The sequence below is a fragment of the Mustela nigripes genome, chromosome 12 (assembly GCF_022355385.1).
Source record: "Mustela nigripes isolate SB6536 chromosome 12, MUSNIG.SB6536, whole genome shotgun sequence".
NCBI classification, from domain to species: domain Eukaryota; kingdom Metazoa; phylum Chordata; class Mammalia; order Carnivora; family Mustelidae; genus Mustela; species Mustela nigripes.
The window spans coordinates 131,700,486-131,713,929 of NC_081568.1; the positions used below are offsets into that span (position 1 = coordinate 131,700,486).

The 13,444-nt window shown below is 40.3% G+C and overlaps 1 protein-coding gene across 5 annotated transcripts in view; it reads left to right on the forward strand.

Annotated features, from left to right (window-relative positions):
* The first annotated feature begins 299 nt into the window (after positions 1–299).
* CAMK4 (calcium/calmodulin dependent protein kinase IV) overlaps positions 300–13,444 on the forward strand; it is a 242,090-nt gene continuing 228,945 nt past the window's right edge. The window contains exons 1-2 of one of the 5 annotated variants that reach the window (XM_059418352.1): positions 300–689; positions 1,511–1,749. In XM_059418352.1, coding sequence (XP_059274335.1) covers positions 1,589–1,749 — 161 coding nt within the window. In that variant the 5' untranslated portion in view covers positions 300–689; positions 1,511–1,588. Of the gene's footprint in view, positions 690–940; positions 1,139–1,510; positions 1,750–13,444 lie in introns of those variants that run through there. The other 4 variants (XM_059418353.1, XM_059418354.1, XM_059418351.1 and 1 more) reach the window with 4 other exon arrangements.

Consider the following 13,444-nt stretch of genomic DNA (forward strand, 5'->3'; position numbering starts at 1 on the left):
GGCTAATTGTGAGGTTTTTAGTGCTTTTGGGGGGGGGAGTTCAACATAGCATGAAAGCTCTGAAGAGTCAGAAATAAATCAATAAATTAGAGAATAATATTGGACTTTGTTTATTGATGTTATCAGGAACGGTGGCATGTGATAGGGTTTATTGCATGTTGGGGGAAAATAAAACAAAAAAAAATTTCTGAAAGTGACACCTGTGAAATAAGGTTAAAGAAAGGGCCTAGAGTTATTTAGCCAGAAATGAGGTTGATGTAATAACTACTTTTATATATATTTATTACAGAATATGACTGAGCAATTGTCATTGCTGAAATCCAGAAAGAAAAAAGTTCAATGGTAGAAATATAAATGATATACATTTAACCAGTACCTAGAAGAATAGCTTGAAGGTTGCCAGACAGGCATTGGAATGCTTGTGATGGGACACATCTCCGTGGAAGAGTGAATAGCTTTAAATGTAGCAATCTTCTCTGCCAGGAATGGTGACAGGTCCCGCATTAAGGCTTCCACAGGGCCCTTCCAGACCTGTAATTCTCTGGGTCATTTCTGTTCCAGCCTTCAGAGGTTGAGAGTGAACCAGACACAGCAAACACCTGCCCTTTCAGGAGCTCCAACCGTGCTAAAGGAGGCAGTGCCAGCGGCAGCACAACAGCATCTCTTCCAACTGAAGTCTTCACTCAAAGGTGAGTCAGGTCAGTGAGGACCCCGTGCTTCCTTCTCCTGCAGCTATCAACTGGGGCCGGGCACAGGAGCTCTGGGAGATCGACGACCACAGGGCACCCTCCCCAGCTGCTAATATAAGCTTTGACAGAGGGATGAACAGGGAATGGCTGATTAGCTGGTGATAGGTGGGAGGGACTCGCCACCTAGACGCGCTCCGGGGAAGGATGAGTAGCGCCAACAACAGCCAGGTCCCTTTCTCACCCTCTGCTTGGTGGTCCAGACCCATGTGCTCCCAGAGCGCGCTGGGCGCCCGCCACTCCTGGAGCGAGCGTCCCACTGCGCGCGGTGCCTTCCAGGCTCCCGGCTCCCGCGGGAGGGCGCGTGGGATGATGCTCTGGTCCTCGTGCTTTCCCCAAGCTCCTGCATCCGGAGCCGCCCAAACCCGCTCCGCAGCAGCCACAGCCTGGGGGTGAGAAAGGAAAAAAGGGAGGGGGCTGGAAAGGTTCCGCGGAGGGAGGAGGAGAGGTGGGGAGGGAGAAGGAGAGGTGGGGAGGGAGAGAGCGAAGGGGGAGGGAATCTCTCTCCTTTGCTGTGCCTCCGCCTCTCCTCTCCGGCTGGCAGCGACTGGGTTCTCTCTCCACACCCTCTCCCAGTACCTCGCCCCCTTCTCCACCCACCCACCTTCCCTCCCTCCTTTCTGACTGTGCTGGAAGGGAGCTGCAGCTTGCGCGCAGCTCAGGGCGCCGGGGGAGGCACGGGGGGTGGAGGGGGGGAAGCAGCGGCGGCGCCGGTGGGTGTGTGCGTGTGTGAAGGACGCCACCTCTCGCTCCTGCGTTTGCAGGCGGCAGCAGGCGGCGGGGCTTCTCGCTCCGGCAGCGACGGCGACAGCGGTGGCGGCTTCCGGAGTCCCGCCGCGAAGATGCTCAAAGTCACGGTGCCCTCGTGCTCTGCCTCGTCCTGCTCTTCGGTCACTGCCAGTGTGGCTCCAGGGGCCGGGAGCCTCATCCCGGATTACTGGATCGAAGGTTCCAACAGGGATGCTTTGAGCGATTTCTTCGAGGTGGAGTCGGAGCTGGGACGGTAAGGCAGTGGTGGTGGGGTGGGGGTGGGGGGGGCGCCCTGGACGTGGTGGAGCGGCTTGTACTGCGCACGGGCTCGAGCTTCTGGGGAAGCCCGCGGCGCGCACAGGGAAGTCCCTTTCACAGGGACTGCTCTTGGGGGTATGCGCGAGCCAGCCTCCCTGTCCTTTGATTTCTCCCCCTGTAGTATCTAGGAGAGAGCTAAGTGCTTTCAAGTTGGGAGTCAGGTGTCTCTCAGAGCACCCAGGCCGGTGCAGCTGCGAGCAGCAGCTCGACTCTCCCACCCTCGCTCCCTCCTTCTTGCCGGCTGCCACTTCCCTTGGGTGACAGATCCCACCACACGTGGGCTCTGCTTTCCCGATTGGTGTCTTTGCTCAAGACTATAGCTTGCTAGAGGGTCTTGTTTGTCTAGTTATTTTTGGGGGGTAGGGGCAGAGGGTGCATCTCCAAACCACGACAGAATTATTAAATTAGATTCTTCCCCTTTCCTCTCATCAAACTCTCCAAAGCAAGTGGCACTAGAAATTAAACTTAAATACTAGCTTCCCTGTAGAGTCTGCTCAGGAGTGAAGGGGAGAATGAATCATTTAAGAGAGTTGAAGGCAGAATAATGAACTAGTGTGGCTTTAAAGAAAAAACAGCACATGGGGTTTAGGCAGTGGTAATTAGAAAAATTCTGCTCTTCTTTCATGCTGGAGTGATTTATTTAAATTATGTATGCAAAAAGCTATCTCTCTGGGGTTGCAGAAATGTCCCTCATCCCTCCTCTGAAGATCCAAACAGGTAGAGAGCGGTTTGCCATGTGGATGAAGCCATATGTTCTCATATTTTTAAACATAGAAAATTGTTTTTTCTTTTCCTCCTTGCTTTTCCCTTCTTTCCTTTCTGTTATCAGTAGGTAAGGAGAATTCCTTTCAACATACATTTTAGATCCAGGCCGTTTACCGTAGGGAATCTGAAAATGTAATTTCAAGTGTGGACAAGTTGAAGCTTCTGTATTTAATACTTTGTAATTTCATTTTCTATTTTCTTTTTGTTGGAAACAGTTTAGCTAAGAGGCATTTTTTTTTTTTTTAATGCCACTGGAGACCACAGTACAGGATTATGGATGTTGATACTTGATGGGAAGGTGTAAGGGTCACTTCACAAACCACCTCCCCACCCCACCCCCATTTGCCACTACTATTAATGGCTCATTGATACAGAAGGTATGGAAGAAACCCAAAACTTCTGAATGAAAATATAGTCATTTGTCATTGTTTAAAAATTTTCCAGGGGTGGCTGGGTGGCTTAGTTAGTTAAGCATCCGACCCTTTTTTAAAAAAAATTTTTATTTACTTATTTTTAATTTATTTTTTATTTTCAGCATAACAGTATTCATTATTTTTGCACCACACCCAGTGCTCCATGCAATCCGTGCCCTCTATAATACCCACCACCTAGTACCCCGACCTCCCACCCCCCACCCCGTCAAAACCCTCAGATTGTTTTTCAGAGTCCATAGTCTCTCATGGTTCACAGCATGCAACTCTTAATTTCGTCTAAGGTCATGATCTCAGGGTCCTGGATTCCATGCCCTGCAATGGGCTTTGGGCTTACCAGGGAGTCTGCTTGAGATTCTCCCTCTCCCTCCTGCCCTGCCACCCACTTGCTCATACCCCCTACCAAATAAATAAATAAATCTTTAAAAAAATGTTCCAGAATACTTGGGCATTGAATAGTGTGTACATAAATATCCTACTTTGATCAAAATCTTCAGTGTTCATCTGAAGATGTGCAATTGCATGCATTCACTTCAGTGTTCATCTGAAGATGTGCAATTGTATGTAGGATGGAAATAAATGAAGTGACTCCTTTTGTCAGGTTTGAACCTTACTATAATTGTATGGTGAGCTGCAGTGGAACAGTATAAATTTCTGATTGAAGAGATAATCTACTTACAATTGTTTACTTGGTGTTTTAGAAACTGCCGCCTCTATTAGAGGAAGTGTCTGCTGGTGCTAAAGGGACTGTCCCACCACCAAATCTAACTGCTCCCTGAGTAACGTTTGCCCCAGATGCCTAATTGACTGGGGCTTCTCATTAGCTACATATTATCTTTATGAATAAGCCTTGCTTATTCAAGACATTGCTTTAATTTGAGGAATGGAAAAGTGGTTAGAAAAACATTGTGAGTGGTACACATCTATGGGATGTCAACTTTGTTGGGAAAACCTACGGAATTAGAAGTTCATTTAAAAAAAAAACTTTATGCTATATTTTGCAGTAAATTTTGGAAGACAAATATAAATCAGTCACATATTGCTAAGATTCTTACTTTGCTATCTAGCTGTCTGATTACCTTGCAAATTACAGAATTAAAATATTTTGAGAAAACTAAAAATTCTCTTTTTTGCTGCTTTTTAGTGTATTAGGTAAGTTCTCTGTAGATAGCAGTATTGGTGAGGTGCATGTTTACTCCATTTGGCTGAGACTGAAAAATGTCATTTCATGATCAGTTATTTTTTTCAACAAAATAAATCTAAAACATAAAGCAACTAAGGTTACAGATATAATTACTAAGAATCTACCTAGCCAGAGAATACAGCAGAATTATAACTATTGACTGACAGAAGTCTTCTTTCCTTCACCAGGGATAAAGTTGAGACTCAATTGGTTTCAAGTCTTTACTCTCTTAACTCTCAGTCTTGGGCCAAATCTGCCTGTCAGTGGTGACTCTAAGGCCAAAACATGTAACTCATTAGTTACACAGTTGTCATTAAGATGCTAAGGGAACGAAGACCTTGGTGTGAAATGTCACTATATTTAGATCCAGGATATAGACAGTTCCCACCAGATTAAGTTAATTTGTGAGTAGTCATTCCTCTGTTAAAATTATCTGTTGTAAGCTATTGACTCATGAATTAAAGAAGATTGGACATGTGACTACTTTTTAAAAAGATTTTATTTATTTATTTGTCAGAGAGAGAGCAAGTGAGAGAGGGAACACAAGGGAGGGGTAGTAGGAGAGAAGAAGCAGGCTTCCCACTGCGCAGGGAGCCTGATGTGACAAGGGGCTCAATCCCAGGGTCCTGGGATCATGAACTGAGCCAAAGGCAGATGCTTAACAAAGACTGCGCCACCAAGGTGCCCCTGGACATGTGACTAATAGGCAACACACCCTGAGGATATGTTTGGAAATTTTAGGGAGCACAGTGAAAGCCTGCTGAAACCCCTATATAGTACCGGCAGCAATGTTTTACAGTTAGCCCAAGGCCATGTGATAGCTCTTATTTGTTTCTATTCTATTATTTATGTGTGTATATATATGTATATATATACACACACACACACGTGTGTGTATATATGTGTATACACACATACACACACATATATATTTGTGTGTATATATATATATGTATCAGGATCGGAGGTGAGGGGTGGGATAAGGAAGATTATTTAAAGAGTATCAGGCAAGCAAATTTAATTTTTCTAAGATCACATTTGAAAATAATGCTTTCTTCATAGAGCTTGTCAAAAAGTTTACAAAAATTGTGATGCCCTAACAAATTCATGGCCAATTCATATGGCCATGATCTTATTCAAAGCTCCCTATCCTAGAGAGTAGTTGGTCCTTTGCCCAGTAATTTGAGAAGCTGGCATTTTAAAAGTCTTTTCTAAGGGAAAGAAGAACCTGCATCTGGTCCAGATTCTGTCTAGTGGTTTGGCACAGGGATGGACAGGATTTGGCCTGGGCTGCCCTGTGGTGGGGATTGTGCATCAAAACCCAAACCCTGTTTTCAGTTATTTCCCACCTCTTGTTTCTCTCTGTAGTATGAGACTGAAAGAATGTAGGCAAAACTTGATGTATTCCCACATACAAAAGTTAAAGGAAACCAAAGGAAAGATAATTAGTACAAAAGAAGAAAAGTATGTTGAACTATCTTGCAATAAATTTTTAGATAAATTTCCATTCTTCTTAACTATAGTTTCTTGAAGTTAGTGAATTTCAGTCACCATCCCCCCAACCTGTTCCACAATTTAAAAGAGTATATTTATATGGCAAAAGAATTAAAGCAGGGTTTCATACGATCCCTTGCTATAGGTATTATTGCTTAGGAACCAAATAGATTTAGATGGTAAGACATAGGTGTGTATAAAATAGAAACAGTGTGTGTATTTAGAATGGAAACAAGTTTGGTAAAGCAATGTTTATTCTTATTACCAACAATGTACTCTAATATTTCCTAGTCTATGCTGTTTGATTTTATTCTATTTCATCTTAGTATTGGCTGAATCCACATGATTTCATATTTCACTAATGTATTATGACCCAGTATGAAAATGTTGTTTTAGGCCGTAAATCTGTGTATGCCAGATTAAAATATGAGGCAGATCCATTTTGAAAAATGCCCTGCAGACCAACTGCTAACTGAGTATGCACAACTCTCTAGAGAAAAGTTCTCCTGTCTTTACCTCTAAGTTGTCATTGGGTTTCCCCTTCCAAAGATTTTGGAAAAACTCTAGTGTCTCTCCAAGATCTGCTGGGTGCACTGTACTCTGAAATAGCTGAGGGGGCAGGAGGCTGGGCCAGCAGCACCTTCACTGTATAGGGGAGGAAGTCAGAGGCCTGAACACTTGTGTATTCCACTTGGTAACACTTAATTCTGGCCCTGGGTAATGGGCAGCAGATACTTCCTGTAAGGAAACATGAAAAGTGTGTATTTTCTAACAGCAGAGCTCCAACCAGTGCTCCTGGGTGATGAGAAATCCTGTCCTCCATTTCTTCTTCCCTATCTTTGTTGTAGCCTCTTCCTGAGCCATTTTCAGTCAGTACTTCTCCCCCAGTACTTTCCGCCACACTGTCCTTTAGGAACCCCCAGGCTATCCATAATATACTGCTGGTTATGGATCTCCTGCCACCCACACTGCACTTAAAATCTTAAGCTCTTTTGGGGATCTAACTAGGTATTAAAAATATAACTGTTTGGGTCCCTGTTGTTCTCTCAGGCAGTTGGCTCAGGAACATGGTGGGATTACAAGTGGGAGAATAGACAGCAGGGTGCCCATGCTTGAACACTGACTGCAAGCTCCCATGAGGCAGTCTCTGGATTTGACTGGTTCACTATTGTGTGCTCAGTGCCTAGCACAGAGCTCAGTACTGGGCAGCTGCTCAACAAATGATTTTAAAGAGGGTGAGTGAATGGTAATGAAATAGGCTGGCACAGTTGGCATGATCCCAGGAAAAGAGAAATCTGGTGACTTGTTTATCTTCTCCCTAAAATTTGTGTGACCGTAATCTCCTGTGCTGGTTTTCTTTCTTCACAGTGGGAGTCCTGATAACTATCACCTCTGTAGCTTGTCCGTGTTGAAAATAATGCTGTTTTTCTGTTGGCAGAGAGCTTTGTGGCTCTGAAGTGAAAAGGATTCAGTTTCACCTTCACTATCATTTTGCCACAGGCATCTCAGAATTAGGCATTAAATCACCTTAAATGTAAAGGCATGAAACACCTCCAGACTATACCAACCATTGATGTTAATGCATAGTAAATGTTAAATTTGGAAACCTACTCATTGTCAAGAGCCTTAAAATTAAGTGTTGACTATGATAAGATCATTACTTTAGAATACATTATTTTTCCATGTTTAAATACTGTTACAAGGGTAAAAATAACTCCTAATTTGAAAGAAAAAAAAAAGACACAGGTGCTATTTTCTTCTAAACTGTTCTAGAGAACTTTACTTGAGTAAAAAAGAGAGACAGAAAGAGAAACAAAACACTAACCACAAAATAGCTTCAAAGAACTTTCTTGTAAATACTTTACCTTCAGAATATATGTACGGATTAGTGTTTGCAGTAATGCATTTAAGAATAAAGACCTGAGTGGTATCTGTTTCAGCTACTGGTTGTTATTTTTTTATGTTAATGTTTTCTGTTTGTCTGTTTGTTTGTTTGTTTTGGCTAGCTTTAAAAGTAGTTCTCTTAGACTCTCTTTTGGGAAAGTGAACACACCTCACATACCTAGTAAAAATTGTATTTTTAAAATTTCAAGGTCAGGTTTATTCTGCAAAGTATATCGAGTCAATGAGCCATATAAATCAGGCCAAAGAGTAACTTTATGTGAAATCATGAAATCAATAGTAGCTGGAATCAAGGTTTTTTTTTTGTTTTGTTTTGTTTTAAGATTTTATTTATTTGACAGAGAGGGAGACAGGAAACAAGCAGGGGGAGTGGGAGAGGGAAAAGCAGGCCTCCCACAGAGCAGGGAGCCCGATATGGGGCTCAATCCCAGGACCCTGGGATCATGACCTGAGCCGAAGGCAGAGACTTAAACAATTGAGCCACCCAGGTGCTCTGGAATCAAAGTTTTACTCAAATTATATTAGTCTTCTTTTCCCCCCTCTTTGATAATGGATCATCTGAAAATCTCATAACTCCTGTAACTTAATTAGGAAGTTAGATCTAAATATTGATAGTATACTATAAGCACATAAAGAATATGGACTCTTCAACACAGTCCATTTTAAAACTTTTATTGCTAATTGGGAATGGTGGGTATATGGGTGATATAAAATAGCGAAAGACTTGAGTGGAAGATTTTCGTCCATAATCATAATCAGTGGCAAAGAGCAAATAAGGAAAGGAGCAATGCTGGACAGAGTGTGATTTATAACAATGGACAAAGGATCTCACAAGTAGAGCTTTCTCTTTTCTCTTAGAGCAGGGTTTCTTAACCTTGGCACCACAGACTTTTGGGGCTAGATAATTCTGTGGGAGCAACCCTGTGTTTAATAGTGTCCCTAGCCTCTACCCACTAGATGAAAGAAGCAGCCCTCCCCCACGGCCTCCAAGTTATGACAACCAAAAATGTCTCTAGACATTGTCACATGTTACCCCCTTGCCCTTTCTGTTAAGAACCACTGTTTCAGAAGCTTGAAGCTAGTCTTTTACGTGATTTTCTTTTAGTTATGTAGAAGGTTAACAAGAAGGAGGTTGATGGATTGAAATCATTTGACTTTATCAAGAATCTGCTATAACCAATTGTTTCTCCCCATTTCTCTGTAATGCCATTAAGATTTTTGTCATATGTGCATACCAGGTGTGTTAGAATTTGCTTAATATTTTTGTTAAAATTACCCTATTTTGTTAACCTAAGTTTACTTATTCAGAATACTTATTTTCATTAAATTGAAATTAAATTTCATTGTTGTTTTCCTGTCATAAATAGAAGAAAATTATAAAATAAATTGTAGTATAAACAAAGCATTTTTATTAAACTGAAGCTACAGATGTTTTCCTACAGAAGGCTCCCAGCCCAAGGATTATTCTTTCTTTGTTAAAAAGGGAGATTGATTATCAAAGACTAGCAGGGTTAAAACCATAGTAGCACAAAGTGAGAATTTCTTTGTGATGGAATCAGAAGAAATGAAAAGTAATTGAAAGGAGAATAATGGTCTCATTTTTTGATTCTTTGTTATTTATTTCGATGTCTCTGTGCCACCTGAAGTCCTTTCTGTTACAGGTCCGACCTTTTGTATAACTATGAACTAGGCAATGTATGTTGGTAGTGTGTGTGGCAGGGCAAGGGGACTGGAATATGATTGAATCTGATGAAGAGAACACTATATATTGACTTCCAGATATGTAGTTCACTGTATAATTTACAACAATAAATTTAATATGAGATAAATAATAAGTAAAACTAATAATAAGTAAAACTAATAGAGATCAGGCAATCATCATAGTCTAAAAATGGAGTGATAATTCTGATTGGAAGGATTGAGATGTCTTCGTGGAAGGGGTGGACCTTGAAATTCAGCAGAATTTTAACAGGAAGAGCTTTGGTGAAGGACATACTAGGTGGAAATTACATTCTAAGAAAAGGCAAAAGCTGGCAGAAAAAGACAGGATACACATTTTATTTTGCAAACTTCATAAAACATGAACATTGTCATGGCAGTTAAGGTTTGGGAGGGTAGGTTGATGTTAGGCCAAAGAGAGCCTATAAAAACAAAATGACTGTCTATCACTTGAAAACCAAAATTGTAGATAAAGAGAAAGTAACTGTTATGAGAACAAAGGGTGGCTATAGAAGCAACTGCATCTTGAGTTGATGTTATGGGACTCAGAACTTGCCCTTAACCCTTAAACCTGGGGTGGAGGGGCTTAAGGGGGTGGGGAGGTGGTGGGGTGGGGTGGGAAGAGAGAACTTACCCTGTGTGTTAAAAAAGAAGGAAAGGAGGGAGGGAGAGAAAGGGAAAGAAAGGGAAGAAAAACACCTCCCACAGCCTATGATGAGATAAGAAAGGGGATGTGGGGTTGAAGCGATTGAGATCAGTTACCTAGACCTGGTAAAGAGCCCATAAAGGAATAGACAGTTAATATTTTAGGTTTTGTGGTCCATATGGTCTCTGTGGCAATTCAACTTTGTGATGGCAGAGTAAAAATAGCCATAGACAACAGAGAAACAAATGCACATGGCTTTTCCAATAAAAGTTTTCCAATAAAACTTTATTTTTGACTATAATATTTGAATTTCATATAATTTTCACATCACAAAATACTATTTTTCTTCTGATTTTTAAAAACCATTAAAAAATGTAAAAGCTATTTTTAGGTTGCAGACTATACAAAAACTAGTGACTGCCATATTAGGCTCTTGGCTTGTGGTTTACCAAATTCTGACCTAGAACAGTCAAGTTAAAAATTTTAATCCTATTCAGTTACATGAGAATTTCAAGTTAAAATGATATCAAGACTTCATTTATTCAAGAAACTTCCTTGAATCTCCCTTTTACTTTGAAAATGTCAACCTGATACTAGTTTTTCAGGTGGGCGTAAGCTTTATTATTTTTTTTTTGAAGATTTTATTTATTTATTTGAGATAGAGAGCATGAGTGAGAACATGAGAGAGAGCACAAGCAGGAGGAGGGGCAGAGGGAGAAGCATACTTCCTGGGGAGCAGGGTGCCCAATACTGGACTGCATTCCAGGACCCTGGAATCATGACCTGAGTCAAAGGCAGAGACTTAACCGACTGAGCCACTCAGGTGCCCTAGGCATAAGCTTTAAATGCATATGCATCCTTTTTCTACATCTGTTGAAACTGGGATAGATACAGTTTTTACCTGTGTAGCAAGTTGGCCAGCTCTATTCATCCTTTATGTTTTTGAAAATCAATGCTCACGTTCAGAGATTACTTCTTGAAGGGTAATTTATTTTTTATTTAATAATGAAATAGGTTTCAGATCATTCTTCTATTGTATTTGAAGTGACAGTTATAAAATAATATGCTGTATAAACTATTGATAAAAGATTCACTTCTAGTAAAGTTTAATTTTTCTGTGGACTAATATATTAGCCACATTTTGAATAATTCTTCTATAGGTCATGCATATATCTCAGATGGACTAATTAAGGTCCTTTAAATTGAGACTAATTAAGGTCTTTTAAATTAAAGGTCCTGTTTAAATAATATATATATTTTTTAAATTTATTTATTTGACAGACAGAGATCACAAGTAGGCAGAGAGGCAGGCAGAGAGAGAGGAGGAAGCAGACTCCCCGCTGAGCAGAGAGCAGAGTCCGAGGGAGGGCTCCATCCCAGGACCCTGGGATCATGACTCGAGGGGAAGACAGAGGCTTAACTCACTGAGCCACCCAGGTGCCCCTAAATAATATTTTGAAAAAATAGAATTCTTCTTCTTTTTTTTTTTTTTTAATAGACTTAAAAACTAAATTAAAGCAGTCACTGACATTTTGACTAAAATGGGATGTCCACATCTAGGGTACGCTAGAAGAAAGTATTAGGGAATCTCATTTTTAAAATTCTTCTAATTTTTGCTTTTAATTTTTGTTTTTGGATGTTTTAAAAAGTACATTTTAGATTGGTTCAGTAGCACATGTTTAGCATCTGCAGGTACATAAATATACATAACTTGGGAGCATGTTTGTAAAAATATTTTATTGGATGATTATCAGATTAAAGAATGGTAGTTATGAGTGGATACTAAATAAGTTTTTTCTGTTTAAATAACATGCTACTTTTTGAAAATGATTTTAAAGCAGATTTTAGATACAAACACCAACAAAAAAGAAATACACCAAGTTGTGTCTTTGTGCAGAAAGAGGAAGTGGGTACATATATGCACTTGTTATGCATTTTAAGACTACTTGATAAAAGGTTTTGATAAGAACTTTCTGTGATTATAACCAAAGAAGTCATTTGGCAGAAAACAGATAAGAATGCCACTTGCCCATCAAGCAGAAGGTTGAATGAATTTTGTTTTTCTTTATTGTTAAATCCTAAGTTTGTATTATTTTCAAGAACCTCAATTTTATTTTTTTTCCGTATTTTTAAAATTTATTTATTTGACAGAGAAAGAGCGCAAACAGGCAGAAGAGCATCAGGCAGAGGGAGAGGGAGAAGCAGGCTCCCCACTGAGCAGAGAGCCTGACATAGGACTCTGTCCCAGGACCCTTGGATCATGACCTGAGCCAAAGGCAGTTGCTTAACCAACTGAACCAGGCAGCTGCTTACCTACTTCATGGTAACTTTGCCAACTGCTGTCTTAGGTAGATGAAGTGTTTAGTGGGCAGTGCTTGCTGACTTATGGTCATTAGTACTAGGATGCTCAGTTTAACCCTGTCAACAAATGCATAGTCATTACTTAATTACTTCTTTACTTTTTAAGTCATGCTTCAGGGTCATATGGTTGAAAAATTCACCAAATGCAAAAATACAGATATAGTCTTAAAAGATAAAAAAGGCTAGACTTGAACAACCCTCTGATTGGAGTGGTCTTCTAGAAAAGTGATGGATATGACATATGTTCTTAACTGTTTTCTCTACTAGTTTGCAGTAGTAGTCTTTGTTAAAAGTGCACTTCCTTTGATTTATGTTTGATTATAGGCAGAACTGACTAATGTTACAAACCAGAACAAAGAAAAGTAGGCGATCACAAGTCTGTTCATAGTGAGCACACTTTTATTGCTACCTACAGTGCAGCATTTGAACAGTTTCTCCTTACTTCGAGTCCTTGTGGACTCTTTAATAGGGACTTTTGCTTGCATTTTGGTCTTCATTGCATTTTTTTTTATCTTGGTGTGCCTCACTTGTGCTGGGGCACAGCAAGTTAGTGACTGACTTTTTTAACTTTCATTTGGGGCTCCAACAGACATGCAAAATTGTTCTTTAGGTGTGACAACTAGACAGTCCAAGTTTAGTATTTGGCAGGATGTAAGTTTCCTATTACCTATTCATTCAGGTGAATCTTACTTTTTTTTTTTTTTTTTTCAAAGCTCCCTGTTAGGATAACCGCTAAGAAAATAAGACTATATTATTAAATGTGACCAAATTCACAATATGTAATTCAATAAATCAGCCTGGCCTAAAGTGTTCAATCATAATAGGCCTCTGAAAATTTCTTGTGTGAGCAGAAACATTTTTAGTGGCTCCTATGGGACTCTGGGTCCTTCCTCTCCTTTTTCCTTCAATGTGAGCATGTAAGATAATATTCAGTGAGGTAAACTCTTGAGAGGCTCTCCTGAGTGTAACCTAGAACTAGAAGCAAAATAAACCATAACAAACAGAGCTTTTTATATATATGTATGACACATTAGTGAAATAGAAAGCTGAGGACAGTATCAGGATAATATATGGCAAACTAGTACAGTTCTTCCAAATCTTAAGATACTGAGGAAATGTAATGTCAGGA